General features: G+C 42.4%; 2 protein-coding genes across 5 annotated transcripts in view; one reads left to right on the top strand and one right to left on the bottom strand.

Annotated features, from left to right (window-relative positions):
- The window catches only part of ATXN7 (ataxin 7), an 83556-nt gene extending 76958 nt beyond the window's left edge, over positions 1-6598 (top strand). For all 4 annotated transcript variants that reach the window (XM_050312633.1, XM_050312635.1, XM_050312632.1 and 1 more), the window contains 6 exons: positions 45-127; positions 1858-2123; positions 2534-2732; positions 3601-3722; positions 4007-4958; positions 6090-6598. In XM_050312633.1, the coding sequence (XP_050168590.1) occupies positions 45-127; positions 1858-2123; positions 2534-2732; positions 3601-3722; positions 4007-4958; positions 6090-6107 (1640 nt within the window). In that variant the 3' untranslated portion in view covers positions 6108-6598. The remainder of the gene's footprint in view (positions 1-44; positions 128-1857; positions 2124-2533; positions 2733-3600; positions 3723-4006; positions 4959-6089) is intronic.
- Positions 6599-15377: 8779 nt separating this feature from the next.
- Positions 15378-21982, bottom strand: PSMD6 (proteasome 26S subunit, non-ATPase 6). Its single transcript, XM_050312636.1, has 8 exons — positions 21691-21982; positions 20239-20444; positions 19546-19691; positions 18608-18827; positions 18394-18502; positions 17099-17267; positions 15829-15906; positions 15378-15693 (listed from the first exon to the last, which is right to left on the bottom strand). Exons 1-8 carry the CDS (start codon positions 21833-21835, stop codon positions 15597-15599), a joined length of 1170 nt encoding a protein of 389 aa, XP_050168593.1. The 5' UTR covers positions 21836-21982; the 3' UTR covers positions 15378-15596.
- Between the last annotated feature and the right edge of the window lie 1164 nt (positions 21983-23146).

The following is a 23146-nucleotide window of genomic DNA, read 5'->3' as shown; positions in this document are numbered from 1 at the left end:
TAAATGTCTTTTGATAACTTTTCAATATTGTGTATCTCTGACAGAGAGAGAATTTGATCCTGATATATACTGTGGTGTCATTGATGTGGAAACCAGGAAACCTTGTACTAGGTCTTTAACATGCAAGGTAGGATATCTGAATAAGATTATCTGCAGTTTTAATTCAAATTCCTGAGGAATATGATAGAAAATGGAAAGCTACAAATTTCTGCTGTCAGTAATTACCACTTTAAATGGTGCCTCTCAAAACATGTTGTCCAGAACCAAGAAGGAATTGTTTTTGAAGTTCAGTTAATTATTTATTCAAAAACATGTTTTCTTAAAGTAACCTGGGGAATTGTATTTTTGTATAAACCCTTTAAATGTGGATGCTGCCATGGGACACTCTATGTTACTCCACATGTGGGCAGCAGGGGACCAGCATGTTCCTCTGTTTGGGGGTAACCTTTGGCTTGTAGGCCATGAATTTGAAAATTCCTCATATGCATTGAAAATATTATTGTCTGTGCAGGATTTAAATAATTCAAGCTCTTCCCCTCTCACAGCCCCTCCTTTCCCCCCAGCAGAGTCTGCAGCAGGTACTTGGGAGGTATTTGTGTAGATGTTAATGCTGCTGGATGTACAGCTGCAGCCAGCTCGGAAATGAGGCTCCTGCAAAAGCCACGGAGCATTGCCTAGAGGTCAAACTCTGAATTAAACAACCCATAAAAACTTTCAGTCAGACCAAATGCCTCCTCTGGCTCCAAAATCTTGTGGGACAGAGGGGTGTCACTTGGTCCCTAGGAAGCAAAAATCCAGATTCCCTGCAATTGTGCAATATTTTGCTGCTTTCCTGCAAAGCAGCTTAACCTGTCAGTTTGGGAAGCATCTGGTAAATAAACCACCTACAGAACAAAGGTAAATGAAGCTGGCACTAATGACCCAGAGGAACTGAACTTGAACACATTGCCCTTTTGGAATTACGGAGGGGAGGAAATTGTTTTGCTAATGGAAGAGGGAAAAGCTGGAAGATTTTAGCAGAGAAATATGCAAATCAAAAGTGAAAAAGAAAAAGAAAGTAAAAACATTTCTTAGCAATTACTTATACCTACTGATAAAATATTTTTGAAATTGCTATTTGTGTCCGAATTATGTGATAATTTTTACCTACTAAAATGAACCAAATCAAAGCCTTGGTGCCATATTAAAAAAGGTATTGTGTGTGACTTTTAACAATTCAGAAAAATAACTTTCATCTATTTCACCTTACTTGGAATTTGGGCCATTTATGCACATACAGATCTTACTGTGTGTAACGTTCAGGACACTCAAAGAACTTTGAGTCCTCTCTGACTCTGGATTCTGCTGGATGTTTTGCATTCCTTAATATCTATTTGATTATGTTAGTTTTCAAGGAATATGTTAGTATATAGTAGGCAGCAAAGTATTTTTATAAATATTTTTCAGGTCTCCCATTAGAAGTCTTATTTTAAACGCTGTTGTGTTGATTATTTTCATAAGTGCAAGTAAATATTATCTCTTTTTAGTTTTGCAGGAGCTGGCAATTGAGATATCAATGTAAAAAAAAGATTTTCAGTTCTAGTCTTAACCTTATAAAAAACTTGGCAGTTCACGTTTTAAAAAGAAATTTGAAAGAAGCCTTTTACTGAATTGCTGGTTTTGTTGCTTTGTATCAGACAGGGGTATAACAATCCCCCAAGCCATTATAAGTTTGTTTTCTAAGTCGTATTTCCGTTTGTTTACTAAACCAGGAGTGTGATGATTTTCTCTGTTTTAGAGCTGTAGACACGTGTTTTGAGTGTTTGACTTCCACAAATGCAATAGCCTGGGATTAATGATTTATTCATGGTTCTGCAGACACATTCCTTAACCCAGCGGAGGGCTGTACAGGGTCGAAGAAAACGATTTGATGTGTTATTAGCTGAGCACAAAAGCAAAACCAGGGAAAAGGAACTTCTTCGACATTCGGATCATCATCAGCAGATGCCCCCTCTCAGGGAACCACATCCCTCACCTACTAAAACTTCCCAGGAGCTGCACCAAAATTCTCATGGAGTTACTCTTACAGAATCAAAGCCTTTATTACCTAATAAACCCAAACCTCACCCCCCCAGTCTTCCAAGGTAAGGAAAATCTGCAGATCCAGTGGTATGAAATTAATACTGGGAGCTTTTGAGGGCGCGATAGGGATCTGTTGGACGGGGCAGCGTGTTTGCTCTAGGCCTGATGACTGTGTGCAATTAGCAATTACCTGCTGAGTGTAACTCTGGGTGAGGAGGGTTTGATGTTTGAAGCAGTAAAAGCTGACTTGCATCAATAACAGCAGGTCAGCAATAACTGGGCAATGCTGCTTTTCCAGGGGTACCACCATACCCCACGTCCTTCCGCTCAGTGGGTGTGTTCCGAGACTATGGACAACACCAGGAACCTGTTAATGTAGATTTCCTTCTATCAGTCATACTAAGCACTTAAAGGGTGGAATTTTTGACTAGACTTGGTTCAATAACACCTGGTTACTGCTTGCCTTGCCCAGGCCTCCAGGCTGTCCAGCCCAGCACAGTGGAAATGCCCCCAGTGAGTCTCCTTCTGTCCACGAGTCCCCTCACCCTCCCTTGCCTGCAGCTGAGCCAGCATCTCGGTTATCCAGTGATGAGGGAGAATGTGATGAAAAAGAAGAGCCTGTTGAAAAACTGGATTGTCATTATTCAGGTCATCATCCTCAACCAGCCGCTGTACGTTTTAAAAGTTAACTTTGGTCTCTCCCTGGCTCTAAACTTGTAAACAAATTACTTGGGGGTTTTAAGGGTGGTTTTCTATGGAGTATGTGATTTTTTTATTTTTTTTTCTGTATTTTGAGAAAATTTTGTGGCTTAGTAGGCGGTGAAGGTTTAACTAGTTGCAAAATAAACATACTAAAAAAAAATGTGTTCATAGCTCACTTCACCAATCCAAAAGAAACTAAAATGCCAAAATACTAAAGATGAAATTGGTAACTGCTCCAAAGGACTGTGGGTTTGGAATAAGGACATGTAAACAGTGTCTTTTTGGTGAGATTTTGTTATTGGACTTCCCCTCCACACCCACACACATCTTTTACTCAAGGTATCAACATCACATTAAAGGTAGCAGTAATGTATTTTATATTTAAATCTTGACAAAAGCTAGTTAGTCAAACTAAAAGCAAATTTATTGCCTAGACTGTATGTCAAATTATCTCCTTTTTTAAAAAAAAAACAGACTACAAGCAGATAGCTGGTAGCTCCATAGAAGTAGATGTTACATATATATTTTTATAATTTTTTTATACGTACACTCAACACACACCTCCTGTATTTCTGTTTAATCAAAGGGATTAAAATTTGACTTTTGCTTTTAGTCCTAAATATGGGAGTATCAGATAGGAAGAAAAATATACCAATATACCAAGGCTAAAAGTAGTTGTTATGCCATAGAAATAAAAATTCTAATTTATATTTTTTATCCTTTATTTAAACATTAAAAAGCATATTATTTAGTAATATCTGTTTATAAACAAGTGCTTTGTTTTTTAGAGAGTTGTTACTGGAAGTAGAAAACGCCAATAAAAATCTGTCTTTTCAGTTTTGCACATTTGGTAGTCAGCAAATTGGAAGAGGTTATTACGTGTTTGACAAGCGGTGGAACCATATTCGATGTGCACTTGACTTCATGTTGGAGAAGCATCTTAATTCACAAATGTGGAAGTGAGTAGGAGCGAAAGAGTTCTTGTTCTTCTTGGTATTTGTAAAAGTACATGGAACCTGTGATTCTAGTTAACAGTAATCTTGTGTTCTGGTTAATCAGAATGAAGGTTGATGGTCTGTGCTTTGTTTTTTGCAACAATTAACTGCCAATTTAATGCAACGTTTCAGTGGCATTAATCAGCCTCAAGAAACAATCATTCCAATGTAGCATTGTTAGACTGGGCACTGGTCTGAAGAATGGTGGCTACGTGGGGTTTTATTTGTGTCTTTCTGTTCACCTGCAGGAAAATTCCTCCAGCACCCAGTACCACAGCATCAGTCCGTGCTCCACATCGGACAAACTCGATGCCTGCTTCCCAGCACGGTGTCAGTGCAGCAGGTTTCCTCTTACCCACCACGGTTATGTCATCGCCAGCGTTGGTATCTCCTTCCTGTGTGTCTCTGAATAACAAATCGGTACCATCCCACGGAACGACACTAAATGCCAATCCTGCTGCTTTGGGGGCAGTGGATCCTGTCTGCAGTATGCAATCGAGACAAGTGTCTTCATCCCCTTCAACACCTACAGTGCTTTCCTCTGTACCTTCACCTATGCCCAGCAAACCTCAGAAAATGAAATCCAGCAAATCTTTTAAACCTAAGGAATCTTCGGCTGGCAGTGGCACCTGTAACAGCACCGGCAGCGTCAGTAGCAGCGGCGGCTCAGGAAAGAAGCGTAAAAACAGTTCCGCACTGCTCGCACCTTCTCATTCCACAGAGTCCTTCAGAAAAAACTGTGTGGTGAACTCTGGAAACTCTGGGACCTCCTATCATCCGTCGGTGACAGCTTCATCCCACAGTGTTGGCCTCAACTGTATGACTAGCAAAGCTAACTCTGTTAGCCTCAAACATGACCAATCAGGGAGGGGTCCTCCGACCGGGAGCCCTGCAGAATCCATAAAGAGAATGAGTGTGATGATGAACAGCAGCGACTCCACGCTCTCCTTAGGGCCCTTTGTTCATCAGTCCAGTGAGCTGACTGTAAATTCACACAGCAGTTTTTCACATTCACATTCTTCCCTTGACAAATTAATAGGAAAGAAAAGAAAGTGCTCACCTGGTTCAAGCAGCATCAACAGCAGCAGCAGCAAATCAAACAAAGTTGCCAAATTGACATCGGTGAACAATGTTCATGCAAAACACACTGGTGCAATCCCAGGGACGCAAGGACTGATGAACAATTCTCTTTTTCATCAGGTAGGAAATTTTGCCTCAAACTAAGCCAGCATGAACAATCATATGGTTATTCATGTGCTTATATTACATGTGTTCTCTTAATTATTAGGTGGCCAATTCCAGATCCTGTTCAAGTGAAAGATACTTCTCATATTTGTCCACTCCTCATTTTGAGTGTTTTTATAGTACATTCACATAAGTTTTTATAAACACTGTAAAAAAAAACTACACTTCATGAAAATAATCTTAAATGTGGTGTTTCAAGTTCCTTATATGTTGCCTGTGAATTGCTTTCAGATGAAATTCATTTATTTTAAAAATATAGTTTTAAAAAGTCTTTCCAGCCTGCCATGGAACTGAGCTGTGTGCCTCGACCTGACTCCTTGTTTTCTGTATCAGGAATAAACATTCTACAAAGTGGAACATAATGATGCTGATAACAGAACTCTGATACTGTGATAAAATAAGCCTATTATCCCAAGGTGTCATTGACTAACTTCTTAGTAATAACGAGATTAAATGTTATAAATAAGATAGAAACCTTTTTAGTTGGTAAAGTGAACAGATATGCTATGAAGGAAATGGATCTCATGAATTTGTAAGATCTCATTTTAAAAATTAGTTAGGTGTTTTATTGTTTTTAAACAAATCTCAATGGAAAAGTAGTGTCTGCAGGATTGAAAACTCAAGAAACTTTGTTTCCTCTGCTGCTAAAACCCTGAAATCTGTGTACCTGCAGAGCCAAGAGGTCAGTAAGAGCTTTTTTCAGAGTGGTTTCTTTATTTTCAGTTTCAGCCACAGAGGAAGATTTTCACTGTTGTGTTTACTGTGACAAAAAAAAAGCATTCAGATGGTGGAATTTATTTTTGCACTTATCTAATAATTACTATCTCAACTATGCAATATAAATAAAGGAGAAATATACTTTGAGTGATTTAAGGAAGGACATTGTGCCTGAAACCACTGTAACTTCTTAAGAGCTTTAGTTGAGAATTGTCGAGTCTTGGAGAAGCCAACCACATGTTGGCAGTGTCACACTGTGCCTGAGATTCTCCCCAGAATATACTCCCTTTATCCCAGAAATGTGTTTTCAGAGCTTCTGCTCCTGCAGCCTGGCCCACTCATCCTTCTCTCTCTTTTCTTGCTCCCAAGCCAAAGGCCCGTCCCTGATAGCTGAAGGCACCACGGTGAGAAACGAACTGGACAGTTTTCACTACAAGCAAAACCTCCATCTGGATTTCTGGACTCCAAGATGCCTTGAGTTTTCCCAACTTCCCATGGTCCTCAGGTGTGGAAATCTACTGGACTGTCACTTAAACAAGGAATTTCCCTGAAGCCATGTCTGTAGCAACGAATATACTAGAAATGGACACTGGATGAAGTTCAGCCACATAATTGCTCTTATCAGTGTTAACAGTGGTCTGGACTGTTTGCTACAAATCTGTGAGATTTTCCTTACAGGAGTACATCATCTTGCCACTATTTGACATAGTTTGGCTGGGCAAACGAATGTTTTCTGGGGGGAAATAAACGTTACTGTGGACTTATTTTTATACTGATGGTGTCTTTTGTAGGTGATAGCTAACCAGACAGACACCCTCAATGGAGAGGACCCCGCGACAAGGGGAAAAATGTGTGAGGCACAATGGAAAGAAGCCCTCAAGAAGGGAATATGGCTTTAGTGTTTTTATAGCAATGTTCCTTTAATGGAATATAAAAAAAAAAATAGCACAATTCAAAAACTAGTCTGTTTTGCCCAGCCTTTTGCAGGTAATTTGGGATAAGAAGCTATCAGGAGTTTAAAACAAAACAAACCTGACAAAACCGGAAAAAACTTGTTTGAGGCCATCGCTCAGAAAACAAGTATAAAAATATCGTATTTGTGTGATACAAAACCTATTTTCTATTCTTTTGAATAAGATTTGATTGTGGAAGAAAAAGTAATTTTGTTCTTTAAAAATTCCAAAAACATCGAACAGACAAAGGCAAATAACCTCTAAAACTCTATGCCCAAAGAATATATTTATTGACCTATACTGTATACCATAGGCCTTTGTTATTTAAAAAAGATAACTTATTGGTGAAATTAGGCTGGATTTGTCTTTCAGCTGATGAAATTTGCCCTTTTAAAACTAAGTTTTTAAAGTATTTAAATATTTTCTAAAAACCATAAAAGTCAGTTTCTTTCTGCCTTGTTTGTGTAACTAAATTGTTAATGTGAGACACCTTCCACCACTCAGATTTTTTTGGTCAAAATTCTGGAATAAACACCCAATTTGACAATAGAGTTCCCTGTGAAGCACAGGTTTGTGCATCACAGTCATCCCACGCCCACCAGGCTTTATGACTACAGGGGGCTTTACACAGTTTTATATAGTCCAGCCAGTTTTTATGAAATATTTTGTCTTGCTTCAAAACACCTCAAAAGTGAATTCTGCTAAAGGGCTCATTGTATTATGGTTTGACCCGTCTGGATGTTTTTGTTAAGTTTTTAAACATCAGGTAAAGGCTCAAAACTGACTAAAGTTTTATTAAGGGGGCAAAGCAAAGGAAAATTAATTCCTAACCAAGGAGAATTTTTTTTCTGCCTTAAAGGGGCACCAGCTATTGCTGAGAAGAGACAATCTGAGCCTGTCCAATTGTTCAAGTAGCCCAGCCTTCTCCCCATTCTGGTGGCAAGTAGTAAGTACATCAGGGAATCCAAAGCCACTCTGAGTAGCAGTTGCTTAGTTGTTTACCTAACAATGCTTTCAGTTTCACCTGAACTTCCTACAAAATCATTGTTATACAGCAAAACAACAAGAAGCCTCTATGCAGACACTTTAGCTTTGAATTGATACAAAAGATCACACTGAGAAAGCAATGTACTAGAGACTCTTATTATGCAAACTTTTAAAAAAAAATAGTAGACAACTTTTCAGGAACAAAAGGATTTATATTTAATAGGATGCCCTGTTGAAAGGATTGTTAGAACTGCAATTGGTTTAAGGTAAAAGGAACCAAAGTGATGTGCCACAAAGAGAAATCAAAGCGTATTAAATCCTGCACATTTGGAGTGAAATCCGCGCTCTGATGAAGTCCCTGGGGCAGAGCTTCCACTTCAGGATAGCGCCAGTCACAAGTGCAATTTGACTCTTGGTATAGACACAAAGGTAAAGGAAACAAAAATTCGGCAAGATTGGACGGTAGCGACTTTGTGATCGAACTCTCCTGGTTTTTCAAGGTTCTGTTGATCTGAAAGCAAAATGGCAAATTCGGGCTCCTTCGGTAGCAGGCAGACGTGACAAGAGTGAATTCCTGTACAGAGCCAGTGTCTGCAGCCACCTGTGTCATGTGGGTTTGAGCCATTGGGAGCAAAGAGTTAGAACATAAATACTGTCTGCCCTTACAGACCTGCGTAAATATTATGTTTTAGATCTTGATTATAAGCAGAACATTGTTCCTGAAGCTTTTATTGTCACATAGTTCTTACTGTAAATAATTAAGGAAGCTTAAAATTAATTTTCCTTGCAAAAATTGAATTTGCAGTGGCTGGGTTGTTTCTAGACAGATTTTGGTATTAATTTAAGAGATACAGTTTTTATAGTCTTTCCAACTTCTCGTTATGACTCCTGCAGTTTTCTTAACCTAAAAAATTGCTGCAATGATGAACAAAGAATTATACAAGAAAAAAAAAAAACATACTTTTGTATCTTTATTTTGGAATTTCTTGTTCTATTATAAATATTGAAGTATCCCTATTTCAGAAGACATATTTTGTTAATTGATTGTACATATTTAAATATGTATTTTTGCACAGGTCTTTTTTTCTTATATCCAGTTTTGGTACAATTGAGATCATCTAGTATTTATTTATTAATTAATTAAAAAAAAGAAAAAGCAAATACCTTTTTATAATTTGAAGTGGTTCACTGCCAAGCCAATAGTTAACATGCCTACTTTGCAACGTAAGGGATGCCTCCGTTTTGTGAAAGCCGTGTCCCTTTTCCTGTCTTGGGAGTGGATCCACGCAAAGGATCGCCCGGGTCCTGCGGTCGGGTCCTGCCCCGGGAGCCCCGAGCGCAGGATCGGAGCTGGAATGGTCGATATGGCATTGCTTATCAGTTGCCTGATTCCCAGAAGATCCATTTAGTTAAGTGACACACTGCTTCTCTCTTTTTTTTTTGTTTTTTTTTTTTTTTTAGTGTTCGTGTGCGTGTGTGTGCGTGCGCATCTGTGTGGGTCTCATGTGGTTTAAAACTAACGGAAAAACTGAAAGTGCCTGATATAACTAGTTTTAAGCTTGGACTGTTTAGACAGCTTCTCCTTAAAAGACTTGAATGTTCAGTTGAAATTTTGGAGCTTGCTTTTTCCACCTATATATATGTGTGTGTATATGTATGTATGTGTGCATGTGTATATATATATACACATACATATATATATATAGATATTTCTGAAATTAATGAGATGGGTTGACAAAAGAAAGCAAATGATGCTGGTGACTTTTGTAAAATCTTTTAATTCGAATACCTTGTGTTGGAACAATCCCATTGGTAACTGATATTTAGTATATTGCCAAGAGTATGAAATGTGGTTTTAACCTGCAGTTTATTAAACTGTCTCATTTTGGGAAGGGGGGGAGCGGTATACATTAATTAAATAATTCAGAAAATTTCCAAAATTATTGCTATTCCCAAACAAACAAAAAAACCCAAGTAAGTACCTCTTAAAACCACGAAAAAAATAAAGATGTGATTTCCAAATGGCATTTCTAAGGCAGTTGTCTTCCTGTAAGAGTTCTCTTGCCAAGGAATCTCTCTCTTGTCTTTTACTCATTCTGTCCTGGAGGAGGGAATTGGGCTTAGAAAGATTCTTAAATGTTTCACTGTTCAGCAGAAAATAATCATTTTTACCTTTTGTGCGAGATATTCTACGTTTTAAAGATAATTTTGAAATGAGCACTACATAATGTCAATGTGAATGTAGGCCTTGGAAGCATCTTGCTCGGTGTTGAGCCTGGTTCTAAAAGCAATCTCCTGTGTAAAATGTGTGAATAGTTTGATAATTTGTATACATAATCAAGAGCATCTGATCAGCTGAACTCTGTGTTGGCTGCTGTATAGTACATGAACAAATGTCATGGGATAGAAAAATTACTTTGGATATTTAAAAGAAAAATAAATATATAGTCTATTTGTTTTGTAACAAGTTTCTGTAAATAAAATAATTTATACTATTTATAAGAAAAAGTTGTGCTTTGCTTCATGAAAAAGATTAGTTTGTTGAACAAACATGTTACTAAACAAGGCAATAAAATTAGGACTTTTCAATAAATGAGGTTGGTTGCATGGAATACATTATATGTTTCTGCTTCATTATAAAATCCTTCACTATTAAAGGAAAACATTATCTGTATTGGTGCCTATGTGAACTAATTTCAGAGAATTGGGCGTGATCAAATTCTGTCACTGTGCCTCGGCATCGCGGGTCAGCCCGGTAGGATCAGAGCTTTCCACCCTACAAGGGTTTGGTACCTGGTTTTGAGCGGTGCCTGGATCAGCTCTGCAGCATTTTCCTGTGCAAAGGACCTTCTGTTACTGAAGATTCACACTTTATATTATTTTCTAATCAGAGTCATGAAAGCAGCTGTCACAGCTCCAGATGCAGTATGTTGAATCATCATGTTTCCTGGTTTTTTTTTTCATTCCTAAAAAGTAGCTTCCATGTTTTCACAGTTTGTAGATCAAGTGTGTGAACTGAGCAGGTTAAGTACTCTTACAAAGCTTTTCTCTGCATGTGACTCAGGACTCGATGTTGTGGACAACTTCTGAGGAGCAGTTTGTAAAAATCCTGTTAGTAGGACAGGACTTTAGAGTAACATCTGTGGCAATGATTCGTTTATTCTGTCTTTTTATTTTTTTTCCCTCTTATAACAAGTTTTCCTTAATATTTGGAATAAATGCTACAAGATGCAAAAGAGGTGCAGACAGCAAGCAAGTTCTGCTTTGTCTTTTTACAATAAGTACTCCTAATAGTTCTACATTTACCTTTTGTGTTGACTGAAGATTTTTTCTTTCCTTTTTTTTTTCTGGCCTTCCTGCAAATATTTTTTCCCTCCTAATAGCAGTTTCTACCATCTGTGCCATCCCATGTAAGCTGTTGGCACTGAAGCTGGTTGTGCTGAGCTGTACAAGTGACCACAGCACGGAGCGCACGGAGTCGGGTGTTTGTGCAGCAGAACAACTCTGAACTCTCGGCGTTCAGGCAAGTTCATGACTCTGAGTCTGCTTCAAACTGAAGGAATAACTCTGCATTTAACTGCATTTAATATGGGTTTAGATGTCCCCTAAAACTGGCAAGGTGAAGAGGAAAAAGAGTGCATTTGTCTCATGTAACCCCCAAGCTCTCGAAGGTAACTCAGCTCTGTGGATTTGCAGCATCCTCCCTCTCCCCTTCCTTTGCTGCGTTTGGTGCAGTGCAGTGTCAGGGAGCTCTGACCCTGGGCAGAGCAGAGCTGCTCTGGGGGTTATTGCTTTTCACAGTGACTGCAGGTTCAGTAAAGGGGTTTGTGATGAAAAATGCTTTCTGACTGGGTGCTGGCCTGGAACCTGGTAAGCACAGACATCTCTGAACTGGGTGGAAAGCAGTTTCCTCCCATCAGTGATTGTCTTACCGGAAAATACTTGAGTTTATATTTGGGAAGAATTATTTGCCGATGTAGGAGGCTGACAGTGCATGCAATGAAATCCCAGTGTCAGAGGTTCTCTGTGGGGGTGTGTTGTGCATCTTGTCGATGCGCTTTGCATTTAACATCAAAGCTGGTGATGTGTCCTGGGAAGCTGAAGGTGTCTGTTGGGCTCAAAGGCTACAACCTGCCTCTGGCAGAAACTCGTGTGAGGCCTGGTCCTGCCCCAGCAGCTCTGGATGCAGGGTGGGTGTGAAGTTGGCCTGGTGCCCTCCCTGCACACGGCAAACAGCCCTGGCACCCGCTGCCTTTGGAGGCCGGAGCGCTCCGTGGGCGCCGCTGTTTGTGCCATTACCAAAACAGCCAACACGAGGCCTTGCCATTGGCTTTATTTAAATGCAAATTCCTGTTGGTTCATTATTATCACGTTCTGCTGCAACACATAATCAAACACACGTGGCTTGTAGGATCCGCCATGGGACTTTTTAATTTGACTGGATGTTTTCCTCAGTGCTTTGGCTCAGAGCTGTGTTAGCTGCTGGATTTGTTCCTAACAAGCAGCATGGGAGCTTTGTCATGGAAAAGGGGCATATGCTTGGGTCTTTTTCTGACCCAACAAACTTCAGGGAATCTCAAAAACCTTAAGGGAAGTTGTTCAAGCTAAGCTGGATTCAGACTTTATTGAAAAGGAGAAAAACTGGCCTGGGAAGTGCAGTCAGAAAGCTTTGTCCAAGCCCAGGAGAAATGGTTGGTATCTCTGGCGAAATTGGTACAGAAGTTTTCTTCAGCATCAGTAGGGACAGTGTGTTGTTGCTTGGGTTCGGTGTTCTCTCACAGTGCTGTAAGTTTTTTGTCCTCCATTTTGCTGTTGAGCTACCTTTACCAGAGTCCATTCCCATCCATGAGAGGTGACTTTTTGCTAAAGCAAGTGCCTTGTCTCTTGCCTGCAAGGTTGGACCTTGAGCTCTGGAGCCCAGTGTTCAGGGAGAGAAGCAACCGAGGTGGTGGCAGGTCAGCAGAGACAGGTGAGCCAGAGAACCTTTGTTCACAAACTGGATTTCAACCACTTAGTAGCAGAGCTTTGCTAACAAACCCTACAACACCCCATCTCCTGCCCTTCCCGCCTGCATTCCCACCCATTACCGGCAGGGAATGCACTGCAGAGTGAGGTGGAAGCATCTCAGTGTTGTGGCTGTGGCTTGAAATCTGTGTCTGGTTTTGGCTACTTTGTAGCAAGGGTGAAGTCAGCCTTGCAAAGCGAAATTGGAGAATGGCATTAGCTCAAGGAACTGCACAAGCTTAAATTACAAGAGAGAATGTACAACTTTGGCATGTGGACTATAAATCCACGGAAAGGTGTCAAGAACGAGGCACGAACGGCTGTGTCTGGAGTGCTGCTCACAATCAGAGTTAAATAAAGGGAAATCATAAGATCAGATAAACCAAAGGTAAAACTAATACAACCATGGGACAGTAAAAAGTAACTTGAAATTACTTCAGGGCTTAAAGGAAGCAGAAGTTCTAATGCTTCTGATTTGACAGGGAAATGGAAGTAGGAAGTTAAAAACAACAGAACAGACATAATTATGCCCTTGATCAGTTCAAGGCCTGACCACCCTGGACCCCTCAGCATTCCTACTCTTTGGACAAACTGTGTATCAGATGCTTTTTCTTTTTTTCAGGAGAGCAAACAGCTGCTTGGCTAAGCTTTGTACCTCCAGCTGTGAGCTTTAGGAGGTGTTGCCTTTCCCTCCAATTGTCCAGAATTTTATTCCACCACTATTTGGAATGGCTGAAAGCCTGACCTGCTGCACAAAGCCTTCATATTGCTCAGGTAAAATTGCTGTGATTCTTTGCTGCCAGGCTTTGGCCCAAAAAGGTTTGGCAAGAAGCTCTGTGGGTTCTCCCTCGATCCTCCTTCGCAGGATGCAGGCTGAGATCAGGAAATGAGCAAGGCAAGTTGGGATCTTTAAATGGGGTCTTTGCTCTGGTAGGATTGTGCACTTCTGTTTGGAACACTGAGCAGAGAACACCAGATTCTGAAATGCTTGGCTCCAACACGATGATAATGATGGTTGATAGGATAAGGATAAAATGGTTGATAGCTCTCCAAATATGTTAGAGCACACTAAGACTCTTTAGTAATACTTTTATTTTCCTCACAGAGTAGGCATTTCTGTTTTCTGTTGCTCTTACCTACACTAAGAGAGCAGCAAGATTTCTCTGGAATGCATGAAGCCCCTGTTAGCCTAGTTTTTTTGAGTAGGTTTCTATTCAACTTACAGTTAAAAAGATACAGGATAGTTCATAAACTCAATGGAAGCTTTGATATAGTTAGTTAAGTTATTTAAGGCCAATTCAAGTATAAACATGCTGGAAAGGAAAATTTATCTGTGCACCAGAAATGAAATCCCTCAATTCAGTGAAGACATTCAGACAGTATGGTCTTCTGATAGGCTTGACATCTGCACATATGGAAGGTGGAAAAGATGTTCCCAAAAGTCAGCCTGATTAAAGGCTCCCTAGCTGGCTCTACTTATCTGTTATGGAAAAACAAGAGACATTACTGCAGCTTTGAAAAGTCTGAATACTGGGTTATATCAATTAAAACTTTACAGGAAGTGGTATGTGTGTGAACACACAAAACAGATTCATTAGCTGACCACCTGGTGAATTCTAGAGTTCTCATTTATTACTCTCACTATTCTGAAGAAAGAATTTTCTTCTATTTGTTACTGTTTGAAACTTAAACCTTTAAACCCTAGCTAAGTATCTGCTTCTTGGATGGGGAACAACCAAAACAGCTTCCAGTAAGTAGTAAAAGAAAACCAAAAATTATGAGGTCATATTTTGGGTTTCAGAACAGTTCATCAGAGAACAGTAACAGCCCCTCAGCACTGAGGGGTCCAACCTCGAGCAGGTGGCAGCAATTCAAACACAGGAGACAAGTGGGCAGGGGAAATTTCACTGTCCTGTCTGTGGCACAGCAGCTTCCAAATGTTGGGACTCTTCTTTGTGTGCATCTACCTGTTGGGGTTACTTCAGGCACTGGAGTTGCAGTGAATACCGGCAGTAAATGGGTTCTGTTGCCAAGTGCAGCAGCATCAAACAGCTCACAGAGCTCAGTCACAGACTGTCTTTGGGAGGAGGGGAAAAAACCCTCCAGGCAGGCCAGCAGGGTAAACAGCTGCTGCCGTAGGCCAGAAACCATGTGTCATCAGCCTGGCAGCAGCCTATGTGAGACATTCATTCCTCAGCAGCTGTGAAGGAAGAAATCGTAACCCCTGCAGTACTCGATCAGTTGTGTCACACTGCAGTGGTCTCTTCCACAGCTCCTGCCATCCCTCTGACCTCTGCAAATCTAACCCAGGCAGGAATCACAAATGCAATGCTTTGCTCACGTGCTGACTTCCTGTAGTTTTTAAGGGAGAGGCTACTTCAGTTAAAGATGTTCCCAAAGTTTTAGTCCATACAGTTTCTGTGGTTATATTCTTTCTTCACCCCAACCATTTGTATCCTTATTACTTCTCCCTTAAACTGTAACCCCCTTATTGAAAGAGTCTGTCCAGTCTGGACAGTCCACAATCCTCACTAAAATTTTTGGGTACTTTACTATAATGCAACTCATTCTTTTCACCTCTGATTCCAATACAAAAGCCTTAAAAAAGCAAGGATAGAACGGCCATGAGTTCTGTCTGTTCACAGGTCGTGACCCTGCTTTGCTATTCAATATTGAACTCTGTATACACAGGCAAGGAAAGGAACAAAGTATATTACAAGAGATCACCAATGGTATAATACATTTAATAAATGAACTGGGTTCCGTACACCCGAACAGAACAGTGTGTACATAATGAAGTGGAAAGTAAAAACACTACCTCTCCTGCTAGTTATTTTTTTCCCTACAGTATACCAAGTTATACAATATATTTATAGGTTACTTCCAAAATGTTTTAAACATCTAAATCTTGCATTCCCTTGCATTAAAAAAATTACATATTAATTACTCTGGAAAGTTTCTGAATTCTGTTTAGCAGCAAATCTCCTTTCTTGATGGTTTCTTGGTACTGCCAATTCTTGCTATCGGGCCTAGGAATTGTGGGGGGGAGGAAAAAAGGGGTTAGAAGATTATATTTTATACCAAGGCACAAAACATTTCTGTAGTAAATGTCATCAAAAGGTATAAATTGAACTGGGCTGTCAAAACCAGGAATTGTTACATACCTGTTAGTTTCTACAATCTCATTTACTTTGTCTATTTTGCAGTGCAATCGCCCAGCTGCAATAAATCTTGAAAGCTCCCTAAATAAAGAAAAAAAGTTGGTTAGATCATGTTTCACCAAGTGCTTGTAGACCTAATAGCACTGAAACTGCTGCTACAACACAGCAGTGTCACCACACTGTATTTCTGAAGCAGCAGCCTGTGTATTTTCATAAGGTATCTTATCTTATGCATCCTTATCTTATTAAAGCTCAGACATTGCACCCAAGAATAATCATTCTAATGATCTGAACACAAAAGCTCTTAGTACTTTCTTCAAAGGCCCAAGTGTTGTACTTGATTTAGTGAAACTTTTCACTCAGCTTAGCATCAACTACCCTTCAAATCCAAAGGCAGCAGTCGTGCAGTGCACCTGATTTATCCTGGGGTAAGTATCTTCATGTCAGTCAATTAATTAGAAAAGTCTCTAAACAGTTTTAAATTCTTTTTTTAATGCTTATTTTATTATTATTTTGCTTTATCAACTGGTGCTTTGTAGCACTGATGGTAGACGAAAATATTCCTGAGCTCAACAGTTAAGACAAGTTACAACTTGTAATAAATTACTGGGATGCATAAGAATTAGTATGACTAAAGCATTTACCTTTGAATTGAATGGGCATTTGATTTCTCTTGAAACACTTAATAATTTTAGATTATTTCAAGCAGTTTCATATTTCTGTAAGTTTTCTATATTAGAAAAATCTGAAGACCACTCTGAAACAAGAATGACTCTTGTGAAGGTATTTACATGCTTCATCTATATAAAGTAAAAGTCAATTACTCACTTCACTCACCACTTACCATGATCTAAATCTGTTGTTTTTATACTAGAAAAGATTTACAAATTTAGACTGCAGGGTATAATTTAAGTGAAAAACATCGGATCCTGTCCATGTACCAGAAAGCAAGCAAAACCAGAGAGAGAGAGACTGGCAGGGTACATCAAATGTGCAGATCCCCAAAGCTGTAACAGCTCAGTTTTTGCACAGCTGTGAACTAAGCCATCCTCTAAAATTTAAAGTTTCACAGCAAACAGAGGTCAATAAACATAGCAGTATAAGAACAAATTAATTAATAAAATACTAGTTTCTCATGCTCTTCCAAAGACACATAAATTGGCATGTTTAAAATCAAAGTAGGACAAAAATCTTTATTCATAATGAGATCATCATAAATATTTAAAATGTATAAAGTGAGATCTTTATGAACTTAAAAATCCAACGAACTTACTGATCTATGAATTCTACACTGACTCCAAAGGCTTCTGCCATGTATCCTAACGTCAATGACCGGTAAGACTCCAGGAGCTGGCTGTACGCGTGGATTCTCATTTCCCGCACATAGTATCGATAGTGAGGTGCAAACAGCCAGTCTTTCTTCATCTCTTGCTCTACAATAGCTGGAAAGAAAAAAAGAATAATAAAAAATAAAAGAGTCAGTAGTCTCTGAGAAATGCAAAATATCAATAGTTATGTCAATAAAACACATGGCACCAGTTAATAAGTAATGGGTGTGACCGTAGCTATATTGTATTCTTGCATTCCTCAAGATATGAAAGGGATTCTACACTAAAGTAAATTTGTGTAGTTCTGGAACCAGGTGCAGTAATAACATGCAAATAAGATTGTGGCAGAGCTAATGAGAGCCTGTTAATCAGCACAGAATCCTCCTGTCAGGGATGAGGGGGATCACTCGCTGAAAGGAGGAGCTGAATCTGCCATCTCGCAGGAGCTGTGCGGTGCTGGGAAAGGAGAAGAACTTGGTATGTAACTACTTAAAGAAACGTTCTTACCCAAAGTTATTTAAGGAAATAACATTAACTTTCTGCTACTAGCTCTTAAATTAACTACAAGGATTTCCAGGCAATGAAGTGATTTTTTTTCCCTGACAGTTTCAGTTCCCAGCTAGGGATAAGGCCAGCAATAGGAAAATGCTGTCCTTTAACTCAGTCTCATCGGGCCTAGTCTTGCACAAAATGAAGAGTTCTTTCTAAATATCTTATTTCCTTGTGGTCTAAATCTCACAGAAGGAAAGCAAGCAGTCTCAGAACTGGCAAGGATGAGTTTTCTGAAAAGCGTTTCTTTGATGTCACCTTTCTAAACAGAAAACAGATCAGAAAGCAAGTAGGAACACACTGAAAACTTTCTGTGTAATATCTTGTACACGTTGAGATTTCTGGGCCTTCAGACTGCAACTTCCATAGCTTCTTGGGAAGACAAAACCTTTCAAAACTTTCCTGACCTGGCTCTTCAGGTAAGACACTGTTTCACAGCTATTTTCAAAATGCTCTTCCACCTAATCATATGTGACCTTTCACAAAGCTCACTGGATGTGAAATTTTTCTTTGTTTGTTTGAAAAATCAAAGCAGGAAATTTTAGGTCACTGTTAAAAAAAATCTCTAGTTTGTTTTTTTCTGCATGTAGCTCTAGTTCTAGACTGGGGGTACTCCACTGAAGTTGTGTGTGATCTGAAACAAATAACTGCAACACCTGAAATAGTGTTGTAGGACAAAGCCCAGCCTTACCTAGTGACTGGAAGAAGGCTGCGTAACGGCATTCGTAAAGGGAGAAGAGATATTGTCGTACAGCGGGCAAACTGTGCAAGGCTTCCAGGATCTCTGCTCCTTTAATAACCTGAAAGCAAACGGACACGTTTAACCACCACTTTCAGCCTGGAGATGGACAGGTTAAGGAAAGGCTGTGTCGGTTTGCACCAGCGTTTCCACCTGCTTTCCTTACCTTCTCCCGAAGGTCAGGCCTGTCCAAGGCAATCATGCTGACATAGACAGTGTATGTTACAAACGTTTTGTAATCCATCAGTTCATAGGATGTGAACGTCGAAACTGTGTCAAGGAACAGCTCTGCTGCTTGTTTGAAGTCTCGAATTGCTACACAGTAAAGGCCCTGGTAAACCTTGAGGCGGTTTCTCCTGTCCCAGTCTCCTCCTTCTTCTATTAGACTTAAAATAGAACAAAGAATATTTACTTATGTAAATGTGTCATGTCGTAAGTTATACGAAACAAGTATGAATCAACTGATACCATGACATTAGAGACAGAATAACTTGGCTTATGTTACAGTTGAAACAGCCCAGGCTCTGTACACCTGTTGGGTAGGAAAGTGGGTTTCTTAGTACAGAAGAGGCCAGATACTTTTGCACAGTGCAAGTTTAAGCTGAAAGGAAAAGTTTACAGCCTCTTCATCAGTGACAACAGGCTCTGTGAATGTGCAGGTAAATACTACTGTCAGCCTCAGCTGTGGTAACAATTTTGCACTGCCTCTGCTGCAAAAAACAAAGCTGTCCAACTGCAGCATAGAAAAAATGTTACAAGTTGCCATTTTTTAAGATTCGTATTAACACAAAATTGGGGTGGCTATAAGTAAGAGAGGAGCACAGGCTGAGTCACACTTTAAGCGGAAGCAGGGGGTGGGCTACAAATACAAATGAAGCCAGTATGCTAGAAAACAGCTGCCACAAAATATTAACCTTGCTTTTCTCTTCCCCCTCACAGAAAACTCCGGGAATAGGAAGTAGAAGGTAACTCCCACCCATCACTGTGAATCTGCCTCCCAACCAGTCCCAGTCATTTCTGGACAGAAAGGTATTTATCTTCCATTTCTTTTGTTACAGCTTGTTCCAAGAGTGCTTTAGTGCACTCAGACAACCCCAGCAGTACCTTTTTGCCTTTTCAATGTTCCGTGTGATGAGGTCGTTATCCATATAAAACAAGCCAATCCTTAGGAGATAGAACACGATATCCAGACGATGCCCCAGTGCCACAGTTTTGTCGTAAGTCTTGCGGAATGCAGTCAGAGCTCCCTCCTAGCAAAAGAGTGTTTTCTACCATAAGAATGTTAAAAGCCCCTAAAACATTTACAAAATGTCTTTGGTAAGAACACATACTGTCTCCTGCTGGTAGTCGTGACTCTGTCAAGTTTCCCATAGCTTTCACTTTATGGATTCTGAATAATCTTAAAGAATCAAAACTTAAATCACATTAAAAGAGCTGATCCTTGTGTATCTTTTAAAGCTAAGGACTATGAAAATCTACTCTGTAACTTGAAATTAGGCTGCACGATGTGAACAGCTTAGAAAAGTTTAAAGGCACAAGGAAAGTGAAAAATTATATCTGCCAATGGAAAATAACTTTTTCCCTTGTCAAGAAAAACAATGTTTTCTTTCAAGGGCTGAGGTTTCTTCCCAGATCATTTAAATTTCTGTAACACCCTCCCCTATCTGCCATCCACGTCTGAGCTGTGCCAGTAAAAAAGACACTGCAAGTCCCCCAGTGCTCACTGGGACCTGCCCAGCTAAGAGGGTTACCATGCAGCATGTTATATGAGTTCATAAGGCCTGTGCTGTCACCAACCTTGTCCCCAATCCTGCACAGGTACTCAGCTTTGGCCATCATTGCATCCCGGATTTCGCTTTCCCCCAAGATCTTCTCCGCATCCTCTAACTCATTGTCGAGACGTTTGAGCTCCTCCTCGTTGGCTTTCTTCATTTTGTTCAGCAGATCCGTGTCCATCTGCCACTCCAGGGACTTGCACAGCGCTTCGTAGTATGGAGCCATGTCTGAAAGAGAAGCAGGAAGGGCTCTGCTGTTAATTGCTGCAGCGACTGTGTGCATGTTTCCATAAGGACACCAGCGACACCCTCCCTGTGAGCAGGTATCTGTTAAATACAGACGTGGCACAGACAGTGTTTCTGCAGCCTCTGCCCCTCACACTTCCTTTTGCTGACCCTTTTCCATCACTGCTCTTTACACCTCCCCCATTTGCACTCTTTCCCTGCTCTGGGCTGGGGTGACCTCACCTCGGGTCCTGGGGGCAGTTTTAAGCACCACAATGCAAGGATATTAAGCTGTTAGAGACTGTGAAAAGGAGAGACACAAAGCTGATGAAGGGCCTTGAAGGGAAGCTGTATGAGGAGCGGCTGAGGTCACTTGGTCTGTTCAGCCTGGAGAAGACCAGACTGAGGGGAGACCTCAAAGCTGTCTGAAACTTCCTCATGAGGGGAGAAGAAGGGGCAAGCACTGATCTCTTCTCTGTGGTGACCAGTGACAGGCCCTGAGGGAATGGCATGGAGCTGTGTCAGGAGAGGTTTAGGTTGGATATTAGAAGAAGGTTCTTCAGTTAGGGGGGGTCGGGCACTGAACAGGCTCCCCAGGGCAGTGGTCACAACCCAAAGCCTGGCAGAGCTCAGGGAGCGCTCGGACAACACTCTCAGGCACAGGGTGGGATTGCTGGGGCTGTGCTGTGCAGGGCCAGGAGCTGGGACTTCAGTGATCCTTGTGGGTGCCTTCCAGCTCACGATACCCCACGGTTCTATGTAACCCACTGCGAGCACAGCAGACCCCGGCGCTCAACTCGGGACTCTCACGATACCAGCATGACACAAGAGCCGTCAAACCCTCCCTGCCCAAACCTCAGCCCCCTGCTCTGGGGCTGCCCACGCTCAGGGACGACAGTCCCGGGGGCAGGGGCGATGTGCACACCCGCAAACACACAGCCCCACGCACCCACCGCCACCCGCACACATCCTCGGCGTGGCGAACAGACACAGACACACCGCCTCACGACAGACAGACAGACAGTCGGGCCCGGACGGACGGACAGACAGACAGCCCCGGCCCACACTCCCCGTGCAGGGACAGCCCCCCCGAGCCGCCTCAGGCCCACACTCCCCGTGCAGGGACAGCCCCCCCGAGCACCCTCAGGCCCACACTCACTGTGCAGGGACAGCCCCCAGGCCCTCAGGCCCACACTCATTGGGACAGCCCCGACCTCAGGCCCACACTCTGCAGGCAGCCCACACTCACTGTGCAGCCGCACCGCCGCCATCAGCTCGTCGCGCGCGGCGGGGTCGGGCGCGCGGGGCCGCAGGCTGAGCAGGAAGCGGAGCTGGGCGATGCGGAGGTCGGGGTTCTTGGGCAGCCCCTCCTCCTCCAGGTTCTCCAGCGGCATCGCGGCGGCGGGACCGGGGACGCGGGACGCGGGACACGGGACGCGGGACACGGGCCGGGGCCGGTCGGGGCTCGGGGCCGGGCGGGCGGCGCGCGCAGTGACTCAGCCGCGACCGGCGGAAGCGGCCGGGAGGTTCCGCCGCGCGGCGCCCCCTGCCGGCCCGGAGGACCCGCGCGGGGGAGGCGGCGGGAGCGCCGGGAGGGGGCGCTGGGGAACAGCGGGGCCCCTCAGGAACGGGGGCGGGAAACACACGGGGAGTCACGGAAACACGGTCACAGAGCCACAGAAACAGTCACAAAATCACAAAATCACGGAATCAGAGACACAAAATCACAGAGTCACACCATCCCAGGACGGATGGGTCAGGGTGAAGGGGGCCACAGCGGGCCATCTGCTCCACCCTCCCTGCTCGAGCAGGGCCATCCCAAAGCATGCGATTTGAGGGACCGGGGGCACCCTCAGTAAATTTGCAGGTGACACCAAGCTGAGCGGTGTGGTGGCACACCCGAAGGACGGGGCCGTCCAGAGGGACCTGGACAGGCTCAAGAAGAGAGCGCGTGGGAATCTCATGCAGTTTAACAAGACTAAGCGCAAGGTGCTGCGCCTGGGTTGAGGCAAGCCCTGGTATCAGTACAGGCTGGGGGATGAAGGATCAAGAACAGCCCTGCTGAGAAGGACTTGAGTGGTGGGGGATGAGAGGCTGGACATACTCTGGCCGTGTTTACTGACGGCCCATAAACCAAATGTGTCTTTTCTTATCTCTCACAGGAAACTTTGCTGGTCCAGGGGCTGGAGCGCATTCCTGGCAGTGCCCCCTCCCTTGGAGTGGAGATGGTGGTGGGTGGGTGGCAGCGGGGTTGGGGGATTCCCATGTGTCACTCCACCCCATCAGCCCCTGTCCTGCCCTGCTGTCCCTCCCCACTGGGGACTGCCCACCAATTGTCCATGCCAAGTTTTACGGATGGCACATTTGGGCGCAGCACTGTATTTGTGTCTTCATGAGTCCCTGTGTGTGGAGCTGTTGAGGTTCATCCCCATGCGATACCCTAAGTCAAGCTCTTTTTTTGTCTTTTAGAACACTCTGAGTATCAGCCGCTGTTTTCCCCTGGAAGTTTGCAGGAAAATAAAAACACGGTGCTTTTGGAGTGTAACACGGCTGGGTGGTGGGGCAGGCACGGGGTGCTTGGCTTCTACAAAGGGCATTTTTGGGTCCCCAGGGCTATGCTGTGGGATGCAGGATCCCATGCAGTGCAGGCTGGACCACGCTTGTTTCACAGCCGAGCTCCTCTAGGCACGTTTTGGTTTTATTTG

The sequence above is a fragment of the Myiozetetes cayanensis genome, unplaced genomic scaffold (genome assembly GCF_022539395.1).
Source record: "Myiozetetes cayanensis isolate MyiCay16 unplaced genomic scaffold, myiCay2020 scf18, whole genome shotgun sequence".
Classification (NCBI taxonomy): Eukaryota; Metazoa; Chordata; class Aves; order Passeriformes; family Tyrannidae; genus Myiozetetes; species Myiozetetes cayanensis.
This window is presented reverse-complemented; position numbering and strand designations above follow the sequence as displayed.